This window comes from Crocuta crocuta, unplaced genomic scaffold (assembly GCF_008692635.1).
Source record: "Crocuta crocuta isolate KB4526 unplaced genomic scaffold, BGI_CrCroc_1.0 scaffold31, whole genome shotgun sequence".
Lineage (NCBI taxonomy): Eukaryota > Metazoa > Chordata > Mammalia > Carnivora > Hyaenidae > Crocuta > Crocuta crocuta.
Window position 1 is genome coordinate 11,619,313 of NW_027528362.1, and position 27,433 is coordinate 11,646,745.

Below are 27,433 nucleotides of genomic sequence, written 5' to 3' on the forward strand. Positions count from 1 at the left end.
CAAATGAAATCTACAATGATGCAAAGATGCTCCACGTTATAGATCGTGCAGGAGACATGAATTAACACAAAAATGAAATAACCACCGCAAACGTATTAGAGTGTCGAAAATCCAAAACACTGACACCACCAAACACTGGCAAGGAATGGAGCAACGGGAACTCTGATTAATTGCTCGTGGGAATGCAAAATGGCGCCTCCAGTGTGGGAGGCAGCGTGGTGATATTTTACAAAGCTAAACATCGTCCTACCATACGGTCCAGGAATCACACGCCCAACTGAGCTGAAAACGTATGTCCACACATAATGTGGATACAAATGTGTATAGCAGCTTTCTTCCTAATTGCAAACACTGTAAGCAACCAAGATGTCCTTTAATAGGCGAGTGGATAACTAAAGTAGTACATTCATGTGATGCTCTATTATCCCCTGACTTAGGAAACGAGCTATCAAGCCATGAAAAGACAAGGAACCTTAAATATATATTTTTTGAATGAAAGAAACAGAAGTGATTACAACCTGAAATATATAATTTCCATATATATAAAGTATGTATATATATGGAAATATACATACTGTATTCTTCCAACTATGTGACATTCTGGGTGAGGCGAATCTATAGGGACAGTGACGAGAGAGTGAGTATCGGGTTGGGGTGGAGGAAGGGATAAATAGTAGAGTATGGGATTTCTGAGGCAGTGAAACTACTCTGTATGTAACTGCACTGATAAATACCTGGTATTATGAATTTCTTAAAACCCATGGAGTGCACAAACGAAGAGTGAGTACCAACATAAATTTATATCCTTAACTAATAATAAAGTGTCAATATCGGCTCATCAATTTTAACAAATTTACTACAACACAAGATGTTAATAATAGGGGAGACGGTGTGGGGGGGGAGGAGACAGAAGCTGTGATGGAGTTCTCAGTATGTTCTGCTTAATTTTTCTGGAAACCCAAAAACTGCTCTCGAAAATAAAGCCTAAGAAATTTTTCAAAAGGTCTTTATTTGAAAACAGCTGCATGAGTATCTCTTGCAATTCATTAGTATGTGTAAATTTATAGAAATGAAACTAGTAGTTGGGGCGCCTGGGTGGCTCAGTCAATTAAGCATTTGACTTCAGGCTCAGGTCATGATCTCATGGTTTGTGGGTTCGAGCCCCTTGTTGGGCTCTGTGCTGATAGCTCAGAGCCTGGAGCCTGTTTCAGATTCTGTATCTCTGTCTCTCTCTCTCTGACTCTCCTCTGCTCACGCTGTCTTTCTCTTTCAGAAATAAATAAAAAGCATTAAAAATTTTTAAGTAAAAAATTTTTTAAAAATGAGTAGTGTCATTTAACAGAATCTTTTTTTTTTTTTTTAACCAGCCAGAATTTATACATACATGCTTGAGAAATCCAGACTTGTTTCACAACCGCTTGGCCAGAGCAATTTTCTCATTTTCTACTTGTTGATGGATGGGTTATCTGCTGAAGAAAAATATGGACTTCACCTTAATAATTTGTGTGCACACCGGTAAGTGACTGCATATTTTCTGTGTAGTAATTCCGTCCTGAAGTTGTGTTGGCGTTGAAGCAGTCTTAGATTCTCTTCTGATATTTCAGAGAAGAAGTGGCGAGTCAAAGAGGAAAATTGGGTACTGATAGGTTACAACCGTCTGTAACAGGATTTTTAACAGGTTTTTTTTGAGTGTTTAGGTATGTGTGTGTGTATTATCTTATGTTTCTATTTTCCTAGTTTTCTGATCAGAATGAATAAGTTAGTACTATATATAAACTTTCCTGTTCCTTTGGGTATTTTGTATATAACATTAGTTATGTATTCCTAATCTTTGGTAGTCTTTTGAAATGATGGGAAATATTATTTGGCAATCACTATTCATTAGGAACAGATGAAATTGTGTAATGGATTAAGGCAAACCACACGTAAACCGAGGAGCTCATTTTCTGCACCGAAGGCAGAAAGCATTTGTCAAAAGGCAGGTGCACCGGCCAGAGGGAGGGGCGGAGGTGAGGGCATCATAAAGATAGCGAGCTGAGAATGTCTTCGCACCGTGTGCCTTTCCGCCACCCGCCCGATCCGATGTGTCTCCCGTGAGGAGTGGTCCAGATTTGGATTAGGATGAGAAGAAAACAGTGAGAAGAGTAAGCCCCATTCAGGAGAGAAGAGCAGGTAGAAGAAGGGCGCAGCGGGTGCCGGGCTCGCCGACCCAAGCTCACGAGAAAACCTGTGGCCGGGGGGAGGCACTGGGCTCTGAAAGAGACACGGATTTATTTCAGATGCCTGATAACATCTGACTTGGAGTTACTGGGTGTTTGTTAGTGGATTCAAGAGGGATGGTGTGTGTTTTCATGATTTTTGAGAAATGTGGTGAGAAAAGGTAGAGAATGCTTGAGGAGGAGGGGTGTGGCCCGAGGACCCATCTTACTGCTTGAGGCATGAAGGCAGAGAAGCCTATGGGGTGGGGGGTGAGGGGTAGAGATGCCACGTGTGAGAGATGGAGGCTTTTCCGGGGCGCTGGGGTCTCAAGGCCCTGAGCTCCTGGAATGGGTTGGAGGTGCAACCGGGTCAGCCTCTGTCATGGCCACTGCCATGAGGTGTCACTAACATTGGGGCACATGGCCAGGTGAGCGGGATGAATTGGCCGTATCCTAACTTACCACGACGTTACTAACCACTCTCATTCAATTTCTCTGAAAATATGACATTGAGGAGTATAGGCGCAATGCGTCAGGCAGAGCGGGGGGAGAAAAGCAGTCACGAAGTTAAGACGACGGCCTTTTCAAAATCGTGTTTTATTTGCTGAAGGACTTTAGGGATTTACCGTACTCCCAAACAACAGAAATTCAGAAGAAAAAGAAAAAAAAAAAAACTCGTATCGGAGCATGGTAGCCCAATAAAAGCAAAGAAAAAAGAAAGAAAAATGGAAATTTTAGGCTCCTAAGGCACTGAAAATGTTTTTATCGAAACTCCTCATTTCATAAAGGAGGAAATCAAACCCAGAGCCATAGAGAGGCTTGCGCCAAAGGGAACAGGTCATGTTTCAGCAGCGCTGAAACATGACCTGTTCCCTGGAATGAGCCTTTGCTTTGCGACATCGAGCATCTCTAACGGGAGCTGTTGTCCCTGGGAGGAACCGCGTCCGATGGGTCAGATGCTCAGAAGTAGGCGCGAGGGAGTAGTCTTACAGATTTCCCTGTTCCGCATCTCGCTTATGCGTAAAAAGTCGAGGTCGACAGCAGAGAATTGCTTTAGGGGGTGTGTCTGTATGTGTGCGCCTGGCATTTCAGACGTAGAGCCACTGAAGGAAAAGGACCCGGATCTTTCCTACCATTGAAAGAAACAGTTTAACTTCTGGGTCTGGGGTTTGGGCCCGTCTGTCCAAGCGTGTGAGCGCAGGGGAGAAAACAAGGTCTCCTTTATGGGGGAGACAGCCTCAGCATTCATCCCGCTTTGCAAAAGAGAGTTTGGAATCACTCGGGCTATTTAGAAAGTCAAACAGTCAGGGGTTGCTTTGTGAGGAGGTCCAACAGGAAAGAACTCAGCAAAGTCATGAATCATTCAATTCCCCTCAACAAAGAGGTTATTTTATTAAAATGTATCATAAATATCTAATGGGAACAAAACAACATTCCTCAATAAAAATACACACCACCACTCCAGATTCATGAAAAATATCAGTTGGGACATTTGTACAATGCGGATAACACAGACATACTGTTCTTTCATAATAAAACAAGCTGTTTTGCAAGTTACGATGCATTGTACATCGCATTGTTTTTGTGGTTGGTGTGGTGTGAGTCTCCTCATTTTAATGATGCTGTCAAGGCTTGAGGAGTTTGTATTTGACATTTGAATTGCGGCTGGGGTCTCATCTTTATTTCGTAATGATGAATCTCAAGGACCATCATTTTTGTAGTTGTCTGGCTTGTTTGCAATCCACAGTATAAATCTCAACTTTCTAGATTTCTGACCTTTCACAAATCAGTGGCCCTTCTGAGTTTTTCTTTTAAAATCAGCACCCAACAGGTATGGGAAAAATCACTATGTAGAAATAGACTATCATGAGGAATGCTATTGTTAGCATCACATCTACTGACCTGATTTTCTTTACAGAGGTGTTGAGGTATGTTAAATAGACCATCCAGGAGCATCTGGGCGGCTCAGTTGGTTAAGCGTCCAACTTCAGCTCAGGTCATGATCTCACGGTTCATGGGTTCAAGCCCCACATCAGGCTCTGTGCTGACAGCTCAGAGCCTGGAGCCCGCTCTGGATTTTGTGTCTCCCTCTTTCTCTGCCCCTTCACTACTCACGCTCTGTCTTTTTCTCTCTCACAAATAAACATTAATTTTTTAAAAATAAGTAGACCATCCAGTTATGTCTTTGCTTACTCAGTGCTCATTCCACAGGCAGCTTGTACTGAAATGCTGATGAAGTATGCTGAGTCGTAAGGCAAACAGTACAAAGAATTGCAAGCCTGCTTCCTGCCAATGTACCTCTTCCCTTCTTCATTAATGACAACTCATTACCTGCATGAAACATAAAATAGACACATAACAGTAACTGGGACGGCAGGCATATTCAGTATCCATCCTATGTTCTCATGTAATTTGAACTCCGAAGAGAAGGAAACATTGCTGGAGCTGATGCTTTACAATTAAAGCTGCATAAGTGGGGATTTTTTTTTTAAACTTTGACTCTGTTTTTGGAACTAAAAGTTTTCAGAGTCTCACATGAAAATTTATGGAGGTTTATTTCAGTGTTAAATGCACCTAAAAATACTCTCCTGCTTGTAAAATTGGAGCAACACCTAAAAGAAGCAGATAGCACTCTTGCTTAACTATGGAATAAAAATGGTACAGCCTAGGGTTCCTATAGCTGAACTTCATGGGGACAGTATTTATAACACTTTGCGTAAGGATTTTTCTGTACAGATTGTTGCAACAACAACAACAATGATGTCAAGGAAAACGAGTCTCTACGTCTCTAACATTTTAAGCAAAGGGAAATAAGATTGCATTGATCAAGAATTCCCACTAGATGGTGCCCTCGCCACAAAGTCAGGAGCTACCAAAAAAAAAAAAAAGCTCATCACTAAAGGTTTCTTTTTTATTTATGCTACTTCCTATGATTTACTTCTTCTTTTTCCTGGCTGTTTTTCAAGTTCTGTTTCAAATTCCTTTGTACGTAATACCAACATTGGATCTCAGAATTAATTTAGTCTGTGTTCGTGGAAATTGAGCTTTAATGAAAGTTAGACACAGTTGTTAACTGTTTATCTTTGCTGCCCTCTAAACAGCTTTTATGGGTTTTAGGCCCAGAACAGTTGGGCTCCGAAATGCAAAGAAGTTATTCTTAACCTGCCTTCATCCCGATGAGCGCTGGAAATAATTGGTGCGCTGCATAGGAACATTTTCAGAAAAGGTCAGATCGTGAATTACAAGCTGAGAACAAGCAATCGTTGACTCAGAGCGTGTGACCTGTTTCTAACCTTGTGTGTTAGGAAACTCTGACTCATCCAGTATTTGAACTTGTGATTGCTGCCTGGGAGTACACCTGTCACCCAGGACGCCGTGGCAGTTAATGCTCGCTGAGAGTTCATGTTTCTGCTAAGGGTTTATTATGCACATTTCACTTAACCTGAGAAAGTCTCACATAATTGAAAGCTGGGTAAGGGCAAACTTAAATTCGTATTTGAGGATGACTCTTCATTTGGCTACATATTTTAGGCGAGTAGATCTTGAGGGTGTTCCCAAGACAAAGTTTCAAGATAAGAGGATTCAAATGTATCTCTACGTGACTGTTATTAATTACCTAAATGATAATCACATTGTAATACCTACGACATAGAAAGCAGGTACCTGTCATACCCCGGACCTTCTACTGTTCTGTTCCTTGTCATTGAATCCTCACCTGGACCTGGGCAGGGGACCCACCTACGTTGGATAGACCAGGGCGTGAAGAGGGAGGGTCACCCAGGAGCCGGGTTCAAGTCCCGGTCCTGCTGACTTTAGCCTTCACCCTCTGTATTGTGCCCACAGCGATGCCGCCTGTACATTGGCAACCCTGCCTTTGCCACTTTGTGTCAAGTACATTTTTAAGGAAAATGAAAGTGAAAGCACAAGGTCAATGTTTGTGCCCACGTTTTTATTTAAAATTAGCTACGCAAAACTAACCCCCAGGCATCGTGGCGTTTGTCACCTCTACCTTAAAAAGCAATTCTGAGTTACTTCTTTATCAGGTAGCAGGATTAACATTGAAAGCCGTAGGAGATTGCATTAGCCTAGCTGCAGGTTAGAATATTGAAAATATAGAAAGGGTTGAGTCCGCTCTGTAAACAGCCAGGTAAATTTCACTTGTGAAAAGACAATAGCTAGGAGTCAAGGTCAGGGGTTTCTTCCTTCTTTCTATTTTTGAGTCATGTGTACCCAGAAGTGGAGGTGGGGAGGGACACATGGGTATCAGGCACCATGTTCTACCTCTTTAGTTAGTCTTCAGAACCCTACAGGAGAGTTGTGAGCATTTTCAGTTGTTTTTATTTTTTTTATTAAATAAAATTTTTTAATATTTTTATTTTTGAGAGAGAGACAGAGCGTGAGCAGGGGAGAGGCGTGTGCGTGCACACGAGTGTGTGTGCGCGCGCGCGCGCACACACACACACACACACACACACAGAATCTGAAGCAGCTCCAGGCCCTGAGCTGTCAGCACAGAGCCCGACGCGGGGCTCGAACTCACAAACCGCGAGATCATGACTCGAGCTGAAGTTGGACACTCAACTGACAGAGCCACCCAGGTGCCCCCCAAAGCTGATTTTATAATAAACCTGAAGCACAGATATGTAATTTAATCAAAGGTTAGTAAATAAAAAAGTCAGATTCCAAACTTCAAGTTTGGCTTCAAGTTTTATGCTCACTAAAACTCTTTGATTGCTGGTGTCAGATACCCAACGCAAACACACTTAAGAAGGAAAGGAAAGGAGAGGAAAGGAGAGGAGAAAGGAAAGGAAAGGAAAAGGAAAAGAAAAAGAGGGAGGGTTCAGAGAGTCACAAACAATTAGAGAAGAAAGAAGTAGTGCATACTAGGTCCTAGAACTACATGCCTCTCTCTCTCTCTCTGTCTCTCTCATGCATGTGCGCGTGCACACACACATGTGCACGCTCTCACACACACACACACACACACACACACACCACACACACCTGTTTTACTTTGCTGGTGTTTTCCAGCATGGAGAGGAACATGACGCACAGCACACACAGCCCTCCCCTTCCACATCTTAGGGAACCTGGAAAGGAAGCGGAACTTCCTCTTTTCTGTCTCCGAGAGGCCGCCTTGGCAGCTGAGCTTAGGCCTCAGGGTCTCCCTGGTCCCTGAGTTGTGCGGAAAGGGGGGAGGACAGGGGAGCTGGGCACCAGTAAACAGCCACGCGGAGCCTGCCGCTTCCAGCCTGTCCCGCTCCGACAGCCAGGCTGACGCCGACCACCCAGAAGGGTGCCAGCCCCAGCGGGACGACCCGGCTGTCGGGAGCCCCGGGCGGAGGCGCAGCTCTGCGCCTGCGGAGTGACTGTGGCCGGGCTCACCCTGCTGCCTGTGCGGCTAGCGGGGCCCCGGCCACCCAGACGCAGCACCGTTACCATGCGATGGGTCTCAGAGCGCAAACCCAACTGTGGCACATTTCCACGTGATTTCTGCTTTATGTCTGTTTCCCCCCAAAACAGTTTTTGGGGTTAAAGGCGAAAGCAACTCTATGATCCAACCGATCCACTGTATTATTTTTTTCTCTTATTCTCTCTCTTTAAATTTTTTTTAACATTTGTTTATTTTGAGAGAGACAGAGCGTGAGCAGGGAAGGGGCAGAGACAAGGGGAGACAGAGTCTGAAACAGGCTCCCGGCTGAGCTGTCGGCACAGACCCCGACACGGGGCTCGAACTCGTGAACCATGAGATCAAGACCTGAGCCGAAGGAGGATGCTCAACCAACTGAGCCCCCCAGGTGCCCCTTCTCTACAGTATTATTAAGTAGCTCGTATATGAGAGTCTTGCTGTCTGAATATATCTCAAAAATGGCAGATTTCTGCTTTACCTTTAAGTCACTGGCGTGTGTCGTATGTGATATCTATTCTTTTTCTTGATGGTGGTCTTAGAGTTGCTATTGTGATAGTTCTAAAACTAATAAAAGCCATCATCGATGGAGAATTTCCCACAGATTTCTGTATTTGTCTATTCAGGATAATTGTGGGAGTTGGGGTTGGTCTCCCCGTGTTGCTGATGGGGTATTTGAGAGCTCTGCTCACTTGGTTAATCAGCATGGAGTGGAGGTGATGTCTGAACTCCAGCCTCCTCCGTTCTCAATTATTTGTGTAAATAGTTTTGAAAGTATTCCTAACAGCAAATGAATTTGCATCACAGGGAACTGTTAGTGCCTCAACTACAGCAAGAGAATCATCTGCTAAATTCGATTTTATAATTCATTTTTCTTTCTCATGTTTTTGACGGTAATCGTATTGTTAAAAATGTGACAGTGCATTCACACAAATAAACATGCGAACATATGTGTAAAGGCACATAAAAATCAATGAAAGGGGCACCTGGGTGGCTCAGTCGGTTAAGTGTCTGACTTTGGCTCAGGTCATGATCTCACGATCCAAGGGTTCGAACCCCACTTCGGGCTCCGTGCTGACAGCTTAGAGCCTGGAGCCTGTTTCAGATTCTGTGTCTCCTTCTCTCTCTGCTCCCCACCCCACCCCTGCTTGTGCTCTTTTTCTGTCTCTCAACAATAAATAAACATTTTTAAAAAATCAACGAGAAACTACCTTGAAGACTGCATTAAATGTTTCACTGACATTAATGAGTGCCGGATACTGTGCTCACTGATTTCTTGTATTATTTCATTTAATTATATTTTTAATTTTGTAACATTTATTTATTCTTTTTTTGAGAGAGATGGGGGTGGTGGGCAAAGAGCAAGAAGGAGACACACAATCTGAAGCAAGTCCAGGCTCCGAGCTGTGAGCACAGAGACCAGTGCAGGGCTCGAACTCATGAACTGTGAGATCATTACCTGAGCCAAAGTTAGAAACTTAACCGACTGAGTCACCCAGATGCCCCATCATTTAATTTTTTAGCATCTCTATGAGATCAATCTTAATATTGCTCCTGTTTGACAGATGAGCACCCTGAGACCCACAGGATATGTAACTTGCCCAGGGCTCTGCAGGAAGGAAATGGGGACACAGTGATTTCAAACCCTATGGTCTGTCCCCAGGACCCAAGTGCTCAACTGCTTGCCACTGATTGTGTTTGTCCCCTTGGGAAGAGTGAGGGCCAGCCTTAAAACTTGGAAACTGACACTCAGGCCTGATGTTCAGACATTATTCCACTGTCTGCACAGTGGAATTTTGCACAAATCTCATGATTTGGAGAAAACAGATGAAAATATACCTTTTCTCAGCATAACCAGACTATTACTCTCGCTATAACTCTTTTCAGAGTTCTGTTTATCTTCCTTGAAATTCCAGTTTGGTTGTCTTCACTTTCCTGGGCACCACTGCAAAAAGAAGATTCCATGATCCCCAAATATTCTCACATCTTTGTTCTTTAAATACATCACCAAGTGCTGATTTGATCTCCTCACTTGCCTGACCCCCCCCCATCTACACAAATTATTATTTTCCTGCCTCTTCAATCTTCCTCTTTACACTCACGTCACGTTAATATTTGGTAAATTCCAATTGAACGATGAAACCTCCTAGCTCTGAAGTATCTAATAAGTATCGCTTTTCTGTCATACCAAATAAAGTCTTCTTGATGATACAAGGAAACAGAGCTGGTGAGGCCTTAGGAATTCGGAGGAAGGGACTGTTACCATGTACTCTGAGATTCTCTCTACTCCTGTCCCTGAGTGCCTATGAGTGGAGCTGAGTATCAGTCAAGGGAACACTTAGTTTTATGCAGAGTGAGGAAATAAACTCAGGTAACATGAGATGATTAGTCACCATGTTTACCCTTCAGTTATGAAAAAAGAAATCCACTCTTGTCTTAGGAGAGTTCAGTGTTCTGAGTCTCACTTTCCTAGTCAACAAATCAGATGTAATAATTTGTAATATAGATCTCCGATTGATTCTTCAGGGTCCCCAAATACAAAATTGTCGTGAACACCGAAAATTGATTTCTGACTCACGTGCTGGTAAAAAGACTAACACAATCTGAACGCATCTGAAGCAAAATCTAAACCTGAATCGATACGTATCCCTCGCTTGTCAAGAATATTCATATGGTTCTTCCCAGAATTCAAATGTTTGAAGAAAGCATCCTACCAACCTTGCTGGGAATGTGAACACCACATTAACTTATCATCTGAGTAACAGAACGGATCTGTGTCCAAAGTTTGGGATAAAGAGTTGTGGCTGTCACCCTATGGTTTGTGCAGGCGTGAACCATGGCAGTAATTCTGTTTCTCACCAAAGTGAGCACCCACCTTGCCTACCTAAGGCAGACACTCGCTGAAAATGACCCCCGCGTCCGCCTCAGAGTCTCCATTTCCAAGAGCCCCCATCCCTCTCGGTGTCTCTTTGTGTCTCTCATCTCTGTCTCTCTCCATTTGATTTATCTCCCTCTTATGAATAAAAATTATTTCATTGCCTTCTAAGTCATGAAGCTGTAGATCAAGATGGCGGCAGGAACAGATTTAGAGGAGCCCCGCCCCCATACGGTGGTGATGTCATCTGTAAATGGACGTGAGGCTCAGGTAGGCTCCTGGCGCTTGTAGAGAAGAACCACAGAGAATGCTCAAGGGTTTGCTTGGAGGCTTTAGAAAGACTCTCACAGTCTCCTTTTGAAAACCTAGCCGTGCCGCTGTAGCAAATGGCGTCCCACACCCATGGGACTGCCGTCCACCGTGCGTGTCAGGCTGTTACAGTGGGTGCCATTTCTCTCTCTCCCACCCTACTTGCCAGTGACATCCATTGCTGGCACCTGGCAGTCCCATACCTGCCTTCCGCTGGGGCCGGGGGGAGAGGGGCCGTCTCCCTGTGACAGGTGAGCCTGGGTGAGCCGTGCCCATCATGCCACCCACGCGTGCTCCAGCCTTGTTTCGTCCCCTCGCTGAGTCAATGACCGTGACACACACAAATACTTCCTCTCCTTGTTTTCCACGTGCTCTTTCCCCGATGCTCTTCAGTTTCCGTTTGTAGTTGTTGGGAGCCGTCGATGGATACGGCATGGGGGAGATGTGACGCTGTTCCCTGTCCCCAGATCGCTGGCCAGGAGTAACTGTTAGCAAAATCGCACGTCCACGTGGCTTGTCCAGTCCACTTCCGCTCTTGCGGACATTTAGGGGGATTTGTCCTCGGAGTGGGCCGATTGCTTCGAACTTTGTCAGGACTCAGCGATGAAGGCGTGGGAGCTGCTGAAAGCACACAGCTTCTGTGGGACCCCCTCTCCTTGCCTGGGTCATTTGGGAAAATTGCACAACCTCTCCGTGCCTCCCCTCGGTCTTCTGGGAAGCGGGCCGGCCTCAGCGCTGTCGTGCTTGTGGCCGGGGCGGGCGGCTGGCTGCCGGAGGCCTAGGGAAGAGTCAGTGCTGTCACTACCCTGAGTATAGAAGGCTCTTTTCTATCGAGACATTCGTGAATAACTAATCACTGAGATACCAAAGGCCATGAGGTCGCATTAGGGCTTCGGCTCACGCAGGAGAATTGCAGGCTTGGGGCACCTTCTCCCTGGGTGGGTGCGACCTCGAGGCAGCTCCACACGGGAACGTGTCGCTGTGACATCTTTCCGCGGCGGCAGTTTAGTTGGATCTTTGGATGACAATCAGCACAGCCTTTTGGAGAAGCAAGGGTGAGGAGAGCAGGTGCAGAGAGGAGAGGGGCTGGGTGGCGGCAGGCGGGCTGACTCTCGGGGACCGTGACGGCTTCTCCGCGCCCCCCCAGCCCTTACAGCAGCGAACAGCATGTCATGTTACAACCTAAAGCAGAACCTGGACGCTTCTGGAAAACTTCCTGTTTCATGTGCTCCCCGGGGCAAAAAGAATCAATTTGAATGCTTCAAATGCTTTGTCCTTCTGTGTCAGCCCGGGGGGGCGGGGGGGAGACTTCCCTTAAGTCTAGACGTGCGTTCACTTCCTGCCACGAGATGTGGCCTCAAATGACTTTGGGATGCGTGATTTGTTACGCGTCTGCGTCTCCTCCAGCGGATTGTGTGAGGTTCCCACCAGACACGCGCCGTGTACCTTACAGGCAGTGTACCTTACACGCGTCATGTACCTTGCAGACGTGCGCAGACCCCCGTGATGACACGTGTGTGCACCTGTGTGCCCACAGACCTAAGGTGACATCCCTGGGCCCTTTGAAGCGAATGCTGTTTGTCCCTGTAAATCCACAGCCGAATCAGTGCAGTTAAAACCCTAACGACCAACGTTCGTTTGTGCTAAGAACTTGACCTATGCCGCCTCCCCTCAGGAGGCTCAGCCTGACGCAAGCCAGGGTCACCTGCTCGGCTCAGGAGCCACAGCCGTGCCCAGGCCTCTCCTAGGTACGCCCCGTGTCTGCCCCCCAAGCCCTGACTGCAAATCACAGGCGGAGGATTTCAGGGAGTGTTTGGGAAAGAGCCGCACGGCGACTGCAGCTCGCAGGGAAGCGTCCTGTCCCACAGGAGGGGCTGGAGGCCACCGATGTCCTGGGGCGAGCGGCTTACGGGNGACCCCTGCCTGGCTCTCTCTCCCCCAGCCCCTCACCTTGCTCCACTCCCCCCCCGACCTGGCCCTTCTCCCCACGTCGTGACCCCAGACCGCCCCACTTTCCCTTCCCCTTCTTGCTGCAAGCCTGTCCACACACTTTCCTTCACCCCTGCCCTCCTCACCCCTGCTTTCTTGCAGATTCAGAATTTTCAGACCTCGAGCCAGGCGCTTTGGGCTTCTTTGTGTTTCATTGTGTTCCGGCCGTGTGGGGACCCCGCCACAGCAGGGCCTCCGGGCCTCCTCATGAGGGGCACGCGGTGACCTGGTGTCTTGCGTGGGTTGCTCCTCAGCCGGGTCTCTCCCCGCCTGCGTCTGCACCACGGTTTGGGGACCTAGGAGCGGGTGCGGACCTGCGAGCCGCCACGTGCCACTTTGTTAGCTTTGCTCTGAGTGAGCTCTCTGGCCGCCGGAGGCCACCCCACGGGCCGTGGGGGGAAGTAAGGTGACTCCGCAGCCTCTGCAGGGGAATTAGCTCATTTGCACACGCGCGTGCTGGGGCCAGTACTCAAAGCAACTGCTTCTGGGAAGGTCTGTTTGCACGGTCCCCGAGGCGCTGGCCTGTCCAGCGGGGCCCCTCCCTGACCNGGCCCACTCTGCGCTGCCGCCACCTGGGCGATCGCGGCGTGTCCTGCTGGGGTGACGGCACACCTCCTCACGGGGCTCTCTTTGTCCCCACGAGTAACCAGCCCTCAGTGCAACAGTCAGAACGACTCTTCAACACCCACTTCGGCCCTCCCTGCACTTTCTCGGTATTTCCCTGAGGGTGGCAACCCATTGACAGCCTCCAAGGCTCTTTATGATCCGGTCCCTCTGGGCGCTGACCTCCCTCCTAATCCTCCGTGGCTCCCCACTCAGCCCCTAAGGGCTCCGTGTTGCTTCGCGGGCGCCCCGGTAGATTCCCATCTTCGGTTTGCTCCAGCTCTTCCCTCCTCCTGGAATGTTCTCCCTCTGACTCCACCTTGGCTAACCTCCTTACCTCTTTAAGGGTTTGCTCATGTGTGCCGTTCTCGGTGAGCCCCAGTCGAATGCCCACCTGAACCCCAAACGCCGCATCCCCGATCACTCTCAGCTTGCCCTGCTTGCTTCTTTCCAGAGCATGTGGCACCTCAGCAGGCTCTAGGCTTTTCTGATCGACGACCCCCCCCCGGGCCTTGAGGGTCCCTGCTGTGGGAATTTAAGCTCCATGAAGTCATGGCTACTTACTTGTCCAGATCACTGGTGACTTGAAAATGACTGGAATCGTTCTGGGCACAGAATAGCTTCGGAGTAAATACATATTGACTATGGGCATTGTTTACTCTTATCCCCAAAAACATTGCTTGTGCCGAACAGAAACAGAAGTCTTCAGAATGATGTCATGACTTTCCTAGTTTGAGTTATTATTTGCCATAACCTGGGGCTTTCCAGCTCTGGGGGTGTTTGTTTCGAGACTTGGCTGGTTTGATCTTTTCTGACACTGAGGTCTCTTTGTTCTTGAACTCTGCCAACCATGTGAAACTTCTTAAGGAATCCCAGAGGAAGTGAAGATTCTGCTGCCTTCTACTGTTAGATTAGGGCCATCGAGTCAAACCATATGTTAAAATGTACCCAGTAACCTCAGCGTGTATGTATATAAAAACTGCATCCGGGGTGCTGGGGGGCTCAGTCAGTCAAGCATCTGACTTCGGCTCGGTCACCATCTCACCGTTCATGAGTTTGAGCCCTGCGTTGGGAGCCTGCTTCAGATTCTGTGTCTCCCTCTCTCTCTGCCCCTCCCCTGCTCACACTCTTTCTCTCTCTCTGTCTCTCAAAAGTAAATAAAAACATTAAAAAGATACCTCGTCTGGATGGGAGGCTGCTGTGTTAGCCTGCCCAGAGGTGAGCTGGTGAAGAGCCATGGGAACTCAGGGTCGGGTAAATAGACCTCAGATGCTGTGAGCTGGGTCCCCTCCGTCGTGCGGCTCCTTCTAGCAACACCGATCTACACAGAGCTCCAGCAGCACAGCAGAGCCCAGCCTGAGCTTTGTCTGAGGCCTGGGGAAGGCCATTCATCGGCTCTCACCCCCGCTCCACAAAGGTCTCCCTCTTTGCAAACACCAACCGCCCAGTGACGATTCCTGCCGACCCGCCTCGCAGGGTTGCCCATCCCCTGTCCGAGGGTCGATGGTGTTGAACTTCCTAGGACGAGATTCCCATTGGTGGGGTCAGCTGGGTCTCACCTGAATTCCTTGGAGTCAGGTCCTTTGGGGGGGGGTTCCCAAATGGCCCGCACTCCCTGGGTCACGGCCGCCGCATCTCTCCCGTCGTCCCCGTGTTCTGCATCGCAGAGCGCGGATTGTCCTCGTCACCCAGCAGAAGCCGGTGGGCGCCACTTAGGTGCGGGTCAGTAGGTCGTCTCCAGCAACGTGGCGCAGGGTGCGCGCTTCTGGCTTCCCACCGTCTGCCGCCCATGGAGGCCGCTGGGCTCCTGCTCAGCTCCTCGAGTCTATTTTCACCTGGTTGTTGTACCCTGAGGGATGCAGCTTCGCTTCTGCACGCTCACTCGTGTCAGCAGACAGATGATTCCTGGGTTCTGTTGCCCCGAATCGACGTCCCTTCTCTCGGCTCTCGGCGTCTGAGAAAGCCCGTGTGTTTGCAGCAAGGGGGCTTGGGCTCCCGTGTTCTCCTGACACCGCGTCGTTCAGGACTAAGTGCGCAGTGTCCCTCGCAGGGGTCCCTGAGCGGCAGGTACCTGAGTACCTGAGCAGCAGCCAGAGGCTTCCCCAGAGTGCAAGGAGGCTCACGGACGACCGACGTGGTGCCCTTGATTCTGAAACGGCTGGAGTTTCCGTGGTATCTTCTAAGGCGCTTGACCCCGTCTTTCAAACAGTGAAGTTCTTGCAGGGCGTCTGTTTTCCGGCATAATGATGCCGTAAAGGCGAGAGTGGTGGCCGTGGCAGCAGGGTGAAGCCACGCACCAGCCACGGGGCACTCGGCCTCTCTCTCCGAGCCCACCTTCTGCTTTCTTGCAGAAATGGTATTAATCCTTTTGAACGGTGGCTGGTGGGGACAGGGGTTGGGGTTCGTGGGGACGGGGGTGGGGCATATATAAGGGGGCTTACACGCGAGCCATCAAATAGCATTATAATTGTAGTCTTGAGTGTCTAATAGCTTTGGGGCCATCATTTTGCTTCTGTCCCCAGCACGCCTGGCTCCCCTCCAAGTCTCCCCACCCATGCCACCCCCTGAAACGTTGTCCTTAACCCTCCCCCTTCCCACGCCCATCTGCGGACACGTCAGCATGCCTGCTCCCTGCACGGCAGATCGGCCCCCCTCTCCCCGGCTTCCTACTACAGCCCTGGGCTGGACGCCGTCCTGCCCGCCTGACATTCTTCACGCCGTCCCCGTGGGTTCCCTCACGCCCACCGGCCCAGCACAGCCCGCACCCTGCTCTGCAGCCAGGTGCTCTTTCTTTTTTTTTTTTTTTTTTTTTTTTTTTTTTTTTTTTNGCCGCTGCGGCTGGGCCACTTCCGGGCCGTGCTCTGAAGCCCACACTCGGCCGCCTGCTCAGAGCGCTCATCCCTCGGCCCTTCTTGCCACCCAGGCCTCAGCTGTGGCAGCACGTGGGCTGGCTTGTGCACACCGAAACGGGCCGGGGGTCTGACGGCCTGCTGGACAGAGAAGGTGGACCCCGGGAGCCCAGCCATCCGGAGGCCATGGGCAGCCAGGAGACTCAAGTCCTCCAGTCTCCCCGCGTCCTTCCCGGGGGAAGGACATTATCTCCTTTACCCCAGACACAGTGCTCTTTTCCAAGGATGCAGAAAAAGAGACGGTCACTACCCAGAGGCCTCTCAAAATGTTCAAAATCTGGGCGACCAGCAGGTAGCCTTCTCGGGGACAACGTGAGAAGCGTCCTGAACGTCTGACCAGGGGCTCCGGAGGCAAGTGAGGAGGCTCTGTGCCGGCTGCAGGGGGGAGAAGCAGGAGCCGCGGGCACACAGATGAACACCGTAAGGTGAAGCAGGTGGGGATAGAGAAGCAGAGACGCCAGCTGAGCGTATGCGTCCAGGGGGCCAGGGGGACACATATGCGGCGAGTACCTAGAAACCACCAGCCACAGCAAAGGGGAGCAGGAGTTGTGCTCTCTAATGCGATCTCCGGAGAGATGAGGAGCAGCCCCATAAACAAATGCACGCCTGTGAGGGCTCCTTCCTTCCCTGAAGAATACACACTTCACGGTGACAAGTGCTAGTGACTGTATCGTGCTCACATCAGGACCCCTTTTGAAGTGCTGGCGCTAAGTAAGATCCGCTCGTGGCGCACCATGGAAATAACTTAGTTCAGATTGCTGCTCTGTTTAGGTGAAAGGCGCTGTGTCGGCCACAAGGAACAGTCGCCCGGGCTGGGCTTCCAGAGTCCTGCTGCGAGGAATGCTCGGGGCGCACCTGGGGGGGCTCAGGCAGTGACGTGTCCAACTCCTGACTTGGGCTCAGGTCATGACCTTCTGGTCCGTGGGATCGAGCCCCGCATCGGGTTCTGCGCTGACAGCGAGGAGCCTGCTTGGATTCTCTCTCTCTGCTCCTCCCCTACTCATGCTCGCTCTCTTTCTCTGTCTCAACATACATAAATGCACGTTAAAAGAAAAAGGAGTACTTGTAAATAGGTGAGAACATAGAGCATGGTAAGAGAGGAGATGGACCTGGGGACCCCAGACATGACATGCACGGGGGGCGGCCTGCCGTCCCCATGACTGCAGGTAAAGGTGTTCGCCAAGTACGGAGAATGTCCCAGATGGAAAGGGGGCAGCAGCGGGACCCTTGGGGAAGATGAGCCTTGTGTCCAAATACTGGTGGTGTTCCTGGCTGCGGGGGTAGTCAGAGGAGTCATATTTGCATTTTAGCGAGAAAGCTCTCTCTGAAGCCCATGGGTGCCTCCTGCTTCCCAGAGAGTCCGCTGTAGCGGGGCGAGGGCACGACCTCGGCATCGGGACTCCCCTCCGCGGGACTCTGACGCGCCACCATGTGCCGTGGCCCTGCAGGCGCCGACCTTAGAGGTTCCCGGAGACCCCCAGACAGAACTCCGGCTTGTTGAGTTGATTCTCAGAGAATCTGAGAGAAGGTAAAGTCAGGCAGGACAAATGTTTGCCTGTGTGGAAACAAACCTTAGGGATGGACAGAACGTTTCCACTTCCAGAGCCATGATGGCAAAGTGTTGAGCACATCCTGGAAATTCAAAACAACCTGAGTCCTCACAGCTACCCCACAAGGTGGCCTTTTCTGCCATCTCCACCGATAAGGAAACGAATGTAATATAGAGAGACCTAAGCTCTGGAATGTCCGAAGGCAAGGCATCAGTGAGACTCAGAACTCAGCGAGCTCCCAATGCTCTGTCATCTTTCCACACCAAGTTGCTTTCCACCAGACCCATTTTTGGTCCAGTGGCCAAGATTTACTCAGGAGGGGCTCTGCCTGAAACATCTCTGTGAGATTTCTAGAACTTTCTATCCTCTCACATGTGTTGTTTGAGAAATCCTCACTCTAGTTCTCTAGCCCAGTTCTTCTCAGTGGTCTTCAGCCACAACTCTTCCAGACAGGCGTGGTGAGCTTCTCCTGTCCCTGGAGGGCAGAGGGAGAGGACAGAGAGCTTGCAGAGGAGAGGAAACAAGGATGAATTCCTGAGGCTTTCAGGAAAAAAGTGACAACATCATGGGACCAACCTGGAGGAGAGGAAAGACTCTGAGGGCAAAGGCAGAGGGCAATAGCCAGACGTTTCCTCGTGTGTCACATCATATGTCACACCAATAAATGCAGTCACGTTGGGGTGCCCGGTTGGCTCAGTCAGTTGCGTGTCCAACTTCAGCTCAGGTCATGGTCTCACGTTCATGGGTCCAAGCCCTGCATCGGGCTTTGTGCTGACAGCTCAGAGCCTGGAGCCTGCTTTGGGTTCCATGTCTCCCTCTCTCTCTCTACTCCCCCACTCATACTCTGTCTCAAAAATAAACATTAGGAAAAAATTTTAAAAATAATAAATTAATGCCATCATGTAGTTATTAATAACAAGTTGTATTATCACATGATTGCATCATGTGCTATATGGCAGACCATTTTCCATATAAATGTTAAAGGGAGCATTACATATAATTACACATACTATATTATTAATATACCTAATCCCACATGTTTCATATCTGAGCGGCAATTTGGCACTCGTCCAGAAATAGGGGACGTCTTGTGTTTGGGTAGGTCAACTTGAGTGGATGTTAACATACAAGAAAACTCGTGATGCATATAGAGACATGAACCTATGAATAATTGAAAGGGAGAATGGAGTAATTTGTTAGGGAAAAGGAGTTTATATGTGGGCAGATGTGTAATGCCAGAGACCGTACAAATAGCAGTGCCCTAAAGTAAAAGTCACAGAAAGTGAATGGGCCTAGAGCTATATTTGCTTTTGAGCTTAAATGTCCTATAAGCAAAATAATGAGCAATGGTATATCAGCTAAGCATTGATAGCTTTTCATATCAATACTGTATTTCAGAGACTTATTAAAAAATTGGCCATATCTAAAAATAAATTCAAAATGGATTAAATAGCAAAATGTGAGGCCTGAAACCATAAAAGTCCTTGAAGAGAACATAGGGAATGATCTATCTGACATGAACTATAGCAACATCATTCTACATATGAGTCCTGAGGCAAGGGAAATAAAAGCAGAAATAAACTATTGGGACTATATCAAAATAAAAAGCTTCTGCACTGCAAAGGAAACAACCAACAAAACTAAAAGTCATCCTCCTGAGTGGAAGAAAATATTTGCAAATGACATATCCAAGAAACGGTTAGTGTTCAAAATATGTAAAGAACTTCTACAACTCAGCACCAAAATCCCAAATCATCCAGTTAAAAATGGGCAGAAGACATGAACAGGCATTTCTCCAAAGAAGACATCTAGATGGCCGAGAGACAGATGAAAACATGCTCAACATCACTCATCATCAGGGAAATGCAAATCAAAACTACAATGAGATACCGCCTCATGCCTGTCAGAGTGGCTAAAATAAAAAAAAAAAACACACAAGAAACAAGTGTTGGCAAGGATGTAGAGAGAAAGGCTCCCTCGTGCACTGTCGGTGGGAATGCAAACTGGTGCAGCCACTGTGGAAAACAGTATGGAGTTTCCTCAAAAAGTGAAAAATAGAATTACCATAGGATCCAGTAATTCCAGTGCTGGATATTTCCCAAAGACTATGAAAACACTAATTTGAAAAGACACATGCACCCTGATGTGTACTGTAGCAGTATTTACAACAGCCAAGATATGGAAGCAGCCCAGGTGTCCAGTGGAAAAGTATTCAGCCATAGAAAAGAATGAAATCTTACCATTTGCGACGGCATGGATGGAGTTAGAGAGTATAATGCTGAGTGCAGTAAGTCCGAGAAGGACAAATACCATATGATCTCACTCATATGTGGAATTTAAGAAACAAAATAAATTACTAAAGGGAGAAAAAGAGAGAGACAAACCAAGAAACAGACTTAACTATAGAGAAAAAAACTGATGGCTCCCAGAGGGGAGGTGGGTGGGAGGAGGGGGGAAATAAAGAATAAAGATTAAAAAGTGCACTTATGATGGATAAAATAAACAAAATGATAAAAAAAAATTTGATCACATCTTAGGCCATAGAGTTACACTTGAATAAATTCTCAAGTTAAGAAAATGTACAGGGTATATTCTCTGTAAACAATGTAATAAAATTAGAAACTAAATCCAGAAGTAAAGGCAAACAGAAACATTACTAGAAAACGAAGTATTGATCCTTCGCGACAGAAGCAAGGGGTATGTGTAAATACAGGTAGTAGTAACACTATGTGAGTAAGAATCCTTTGTACAGGGGCGCCTGGGCTGCTCAGTAGGTTAAAGCATCCGGCTTCAGCTCAGGTCATGATCTCACAGTTCACAAGTCCGAGCTCCACGTCAGGCCCTGTGCTGATACCTCAGAGCCTGGAACCTTCTTCAGATTTCATGTCTCCCTCTCTCTCTGCCCCTTCCCCACTCATACTCTGTCTCTCCCTCTCTCTCTCTCTCAAATAAAAGTACATTAAAAAAAATCCTTTGTATAAATATGAAATTGGCTCTGGAAGAAATAAAATACCAAATGAGATAAATAATCATAGAAGAACCAAGACTTTCCAGACACCAAAGGAGCCACACCCAAGAAATTCCTAAGCACGTGCTTTCACAAAAAGAACCTAAAATTGTATAAATCATTACAAAAATTAAAGAATGAAGAAAATCCTCTGGTCCTTTTGCAGAAGGCAGCATGCACAGACGTCTAAGAATCCCCAGATTTCCAGTCAACATACGAAAAGATGAATGTTCTCACAAATAATCAATGAAATGCAAATTGAAAGAATAGTTGGGCACCATTTCAGAATGAAAACATTTGCAGCACAAGAAACATCAGACGACACGAAGAGCCAGCCATTCATACCCTCCTAGCGAGAGTTGAAACTAGTTCAGCCAATTTGAAGAACGATTTGGTAACAGATGGTGAAGTTGTATGTGTGTATAACGTATCATCAGAGGTTGCTGAAACTCGACAGGGGCTTTGGACAATATCTGGACACATTTTTGGTTGTTACACCTTGGGGGGGTGGAGTTCTACTGGGATCTACTGGTCAGAGGAAGACTGTTCTGCAGAACATCCTACATTCCACAGGATGGCCCCGTGAGAAAGAATTATCCGACCCAAAATGTCAGCAGTCCTGAGGTCAAGAAACTGTGGCCCATGGGAACTCATATATATGTGCATTCAAAACAAAACAAAACAAAACATGGTCTTCACTGACATATTTCCAAAACAGGTAAATGGGTAGAAAAGAAAATAAAAATAAATGATTGCATTTAAGGAAAGAAATTAACCAGACTGTGGTCATGGTAAAGTCATTTAAAATAGTTTAGAAAAATGGACCTAAACTATATGTAAGAATAATCTTAGGGGCTCCTGAGTGACTCAGTTGGTTGAGCATCTGACTCTTGATTTTGGCTCAGGTCATGATCTCAGGGTCGTAGGATCAAGCCCCGCATCAGGCTCCGTGCTGAGCATGGAGTCTGCTTAAGATTCTCTCTCTCTCCTCCCCTTGCCCTTCTCCCCCACTTTCTCTCTCTCTCTCTCTCTCAAAATAACAAAAAAGAAAAGAATATATCTTATTAATCTAAAGTTCAGTTAACAAAGCAATTTTCTGGATGACTTTCTCTCTCTCTAAAAATAACAAAAAAGAAAAGAATATATCTTATTAATCTAAAGTTCAGTTAACAAAGCAATTTTCTGGATGACACATACACTGTGACTAACATTTATATAATTTTAAATACACACTAAGATTAGATATTTTATAGATATATATACTTATAATTTTAAACAGTATGTAGAATGAAAAGATAAACACAAAGTTGATCATACGTATTCCACCTGATAAAGAAGTAAAATAATGTATAAATGTGGGATGCTACTTTATCTGTGAAATTTGTTAAAAACAGTGATCTGAAATAAATATGTCACAACATTGCTTTTTTCACATTGTTGGGAGACTGATGTATTAGATGTTTCTACGTTCTTCTAAGACTTTTCTCATAGTCAAAAATTTGCAGAAAAATTAAAAATCTAGCATATCTATGCTAGTAACATATCCAAAGATATACCAGTACAAGAAAAAATAGACCATTATCTGACTTGTAGATATAGAGGCATAAGTAAGACATTAGCAAACAGAAGCTAGCAAACCAATAAAAGAAACTCAATGATCAAGGTAAGGAACTTTAATTATCAGTACACATCACATCAATAAGAAAAAAGAGAAAATCAGTTGACTGTTTTAGAAAGTGCCAAAGACAGTAATGGTCAACTCCCAAATCTGTTTAAATTAGAAGCGAAAGGTGTATTTCACACACAGCAACAAATTATCTTAAGTCCTAAGTGGACATCATATTTAGTTGTGAAATAAATTCAGGCTTTTTAAGCATTGATCCTAAAGCTGTAAGGATTGTGATAAAGGAAGAAAATAAAAAGGAATAAACTGTATCGGGAAGCATTAGACAAAATCACTACTATTGATAGAGAATGATTATCCACCTAGAAAATCCGATACATCAGTAACAAAGTATTTTCTGTAACATTATATTTCAATAAAGGTTTGAATTGGAAAACAAATGTGTGCAAAGATAGGAAGATGACATGTCCACCCGCCATGACCACTTAGACTAGACAAATGGAGACATTAGTTCTTTGGACAGTGCTGCTCAAGTAGGAAATGGCTGCACGTGGGGCAGACCTAACAAAGTCGTTCACAAGTTACATGCGGCCCAAGAGGACTTGTGACTCACAGGGCTCCAGCTGTGAGAGCACACGCACTTACACACACGGACACGTTTGCAAACACATCTCCTCTTTCATCTGAGCGTCTCTGTTTTACCTGTTTTATGTACCGGAAATACTGGAGGTTCGGATCCAAAGTCTTCATGTTGGAAGAAAAATTTTAAACCATTGCTCTCACGCATTCCAGCCTGCCTGAAAGTTATGTATCCATAGGTCTGGCTGCTCTTGTCCAAGCTAACCTCCTACCAAATTGCCCCTAGCCCTCTGTCCTCCAGTGAGAACACACATCGTAAATGTGGTCAAACATGTTCAATGGATGGATGGATGGATGGATGGATGGATGACCTCACCCTCTTCCTTTTGCATGGCTTCTTCTCCACCTAGAAAACGCTTTCATTCTAAAAGTTCATCTTAGAGTACCTCTGTCCTTTGAAGCTTTCCTGACTTCTTCCTCTGTCCTTTACAGTCACTGGTAGTCTGTCCATGTTCCTAACTCCCATATGCTCTGTGTATGTCTCTACCGTGGATTTCATCATGGCCTATGTAGTGTTTCTTTACGTTGCTGTCTTTCTTCAGAAAGCAAGTATCCTAAGATTTGACACCATGACTCAATGACTCATTCAGCTTAACGCCCTAGACCCTGGCACCATCATCAACACATAGGAGTTACAGGATAAAATGGATCGATAAATCTTGTTCTGTGTATGAGCACATGTGTGCATGTGTATGGATTTGTGGTTTTGCTACAACGGTTCTACATATGCATTTTGTTTTATTTATTCTGCTTGAGACTTTCATCTGCAGATAATCAGATGTGTTTATTTATTTTCAAAGTTCACTGAAATTCGAAAAATGATTGGCCGTTATCCCTGTGAATGTTCCCACTTCCTCCTTTTTACCCTTTTCTTTTCTTCTAGAACTCTTTTGGGTGCCTGCTGTTTTTTCCGTTTCCTATCCTAACTTCTCTTTTATGTTTTCCGTCTCTGTCTGTCTGTGGTTCACTCTGGGCAATTTCTCCACTGCTTTCTTATAATTTACTAACTCGCTTTTGAGCAGTGATTAATGTGATATTTAACGCATGCGTTGCCTTTGAATTTCAATGACCTTTTTTTTCCACGTCTGAGAGTTCTTTGTTCTGTTTCACATCTGCTTTTTCTTAAATATCGTTTCTTGTCCTTTTCTCCTATTATGGTTCCTGTTCTTTTCGTTGTTTTAAACATGCTCCTTATGCCAGACATAACCGATCATTGCATTATCTGAAGGTCTCGAGGCTCTGCTCATGCTATTATGTCTGCCCCGGAGACGATGATTTCTTCGTGTCTTTGTCCCTTGGGGTGTGATTTGGTGTCCTGTGGCGGCCAGGCTGGGAGACCCCTGTGTGGCCAGAATGGAGACTTAGTGCTGGGGAGACATTTCTTGTCTTTTTGCTTTGGTGAAAAGCTCCAGGAATATTACCAGCCTGGGACCCTTTTTATGTTAATTCTTTAGTTAAAATATCCCAAGGGCACATACAGAGGCTAACTCTGAACCGCTAAAACCAAGAGAAGACCGGCTATGATTATGATTTCTCTGAGGGGAGACACTTGCTCACCCAGAATCTACCCAGATAAGTTTCTCTGCAGCCTGTCTGTAGGCAGAGATTTGAGGGTGGCCCTCCCACGCTGATGGTAGCCCAGTGATTGTCCGGCTTTAGGTAATTTCTAGGGCCAACAGGGCACCTTTGGTGGACCTTAGCGCCATGGTTAATAGAATAAGCCAAAGTTCCCACTAGCCCCGAGATTTAGCCCCATGTCCCTCCGGCTGGCGAAGGACTGTTCCTTACTCAGGGAGATCCAGCTCTCCCTTTGAAAGGCATGGTCTACATGGTCCTCAGAAGTTTACTAATAAGCAAGGTATTCTTCACTAATGATACGTTTCCTGTTTAAAGAAATGAAGGGATTGTTTCTTTTCACTGCAAATCCAGAGTAAATAGTGGTCTCAGGCTATTTTAGGATATATCAGCTGTCTATATATGTAGGATAGAGCACGTTGGGAATGTGTGTGTGTGTGTGCACGTGTGTGTAATTAAGCAGCTTTACATCCACCCAGGAAATGGATGTTACTAAATTTAATTATAGCTCGATAGTTTGACAAATTCTAAACATTTCTAAAAAAAAATTCTAAACAGTTCTGTACTTATTTTGGGAGTAGTATCAGAGAGAGCTAATCCAGAGCCTTAGCTGTTAGATACTTAGATGAATCCCACCTTTTTATCTGAAATGCTCAAAATACCATTATCAGTGGAAGGCACTGGGTGATATTATGCATAGTGAGGCCATGCTGTTGTTGATGACCTGTTAGGTCATATAGTGTGTGTGTGTGTGTGTGTGTGTGTGTGTGTGTGTGTGAGAGAGAGAGAGAGAGAGAGAGAGAGAGACAGAGAGACAGAGAGAGAGAGACACAGAGAGAGAGAGAACAAGATATCTAGGTACAAAATGGTTTGTCCTAGGCACGCTGCAGTATCTCACCTGTTTATTTTATTTTTATTTTACTTTTTTATGTAATANAGAGAGAGAGAGAGACAGAGAGACAGAGAGACAGAGACACAGAGAGAGAGAGAACAAGATATCTAGGTACAAAATGGTTTGTCCTAGGCACGCTGCAGTATCTCACCTGTTTATTTTATTTTTATTTTACTTTTTTATGTAATATTTTGTCAAGTCAGCTAACATACAGTGTGGACAGTGTGCTCTTGGTTCTGGGGGTAGATTCCTGTGATTCATCACCTTCATTCAACACCCTGTGCTCCTCCCAACAATGCCTGTCACCCATTTCCCCCTCTCCCCTGCGCCTCGCCATCAACCGTCAGTTTGATCTCTGTATTTAAGAGTCTCTTATGGTTTGCTTCTCTCTCTGTAACTTTTTCCCCCCTTCCCTTCCCCCAGGGTCTTCTGTTAAGTTTCTCAAGTTCCACATATGAGTGAAAACATATGATACCTGTCTTTCTCCGCCTGACTTATTTCACTCGGCACAACACCCTCTGGTTCCATCCATGGGTCTCCCCAGTTGACACAGCCCATGGCACAGTGGTCCCCATGTTCTACCCATAAACCCTCACCATGAAATTCCTGCCGGCTGATGACCTCTGCAAAACAAATGAACAATAAAAAGACCCTAAACACCATCAGCAGCAGGGGAGACCTGCAAGGGACTGAGGAGTTAAGGTGACGAGGTTCGGGTACCACGCCCAGTAGGTCTTCAGAGAAGCCCTAAGAAGACGGTGTTTTGTTTGGTGCTGCACAGTGGACCGCTTCTACTTCTTTTTTTTTTTTTCCTTAAATTTTTTTTGATGTTTTTATTTATTTCTGAGAGAGAGAGTGTGAGCAGGAGAGGGTCATAGAGAAAGGGAGACACAGAATCTGAAACAGGCTCCAGGCTCTGAGCTAGCTGTCAGCACGGAGCCCGATGTGGGGCTTGAACCCACGAACCGTGAGATCATGACCTGAGCTGAAGTCGGATGCTTAACCAACTGAGCCCCCCAGACGCCCCTAACCACTTCTACTTCTGTTTCATCAGAAGGAGTACTCGTGGTCTCTTTTGCTACCCTTGGGCCACCTGCGTGTCACGTTTCTGTGGTGGCGACGGTGGGCTGGAGGCACTCGGCTTCCCGGGAGAAGGGGCTCCGGACGAGCCTGCGGACCGTGCCCGGTGAGCCCTCCCAGTGACATCTGGAGACGGAGCCCACTTCAAGTAAGAAGAAGCCAAGGAGAGGTCACTGGGCATCAGTGCGGGGTTCAGACTGCCCGTGGGGCCCTGCCCTCCTCTGGAGTCCGGGCTCCCTGCCCCTCCCTGTTTCATAGAGTCCCGGGAAGAAGGATCCTACCAGATGTGACAGCATCACCTTGAAAAGATGAGCTACGAAAATGCACGAAGGAGCCAGAAAACAGCCCTCCAAGACCATTTGTTCTTTTGTTTTCTTAGAAGATGTTCCCTGGACATTGATTAATTGAGAGAAATGTCCTTTCCCTTTGGTGTCCGTAGGAAAAGCCAACTGCAGGAAGGGAAGTTTGTTGTCATATTTTAGGGTTGGGGCTACTACAAACACATTCCCCTCCTGGTTGCAAAGAAAATTAATTTTGTTTAAGTTTTTAAATCTCTAGAAGTCAGTTACCTTGTGCATACGTGTAACAATCCATTTTATGGCTTAATGGGCATAAACGTACCACATTTTGAGTGTGTGACGTACCCAATTCTGCACTTCCAGAGAATACCAGAGAGCCCAACGGGTCTGCATGTCAGGGAAGGTACTTTGTTTTACATCTTGTTTGATTAGACGTAGGGTGTTTATATTCTCATCCATTGTTTCAACTAATAACTC

At 46.6% G+C, this 27,433-nt stretch overlaps 1 protein-coding gene across 1 annotated transcript in view; it reads left to right on the forward strand.

Moving 5' to 3' along the window:
* The window catches only part of MYO16 (myosin XVI), a 461,549-nt gene that overhangs the window by 193,850 nt on the left and 240,266 nt on the right, over positions 1-27,433 (forward strand). The window contains exon 15 of the mRNA XM_077754002.1: positions 1,368-1,515. Within this exon, the coding sequence (XP_077610128.1) occupies positions 1,368-1,515 (148 nt within the window). The remainder of the gene's footprint in view (positions 1-1,367; positions 1,516-27,433) is intronic.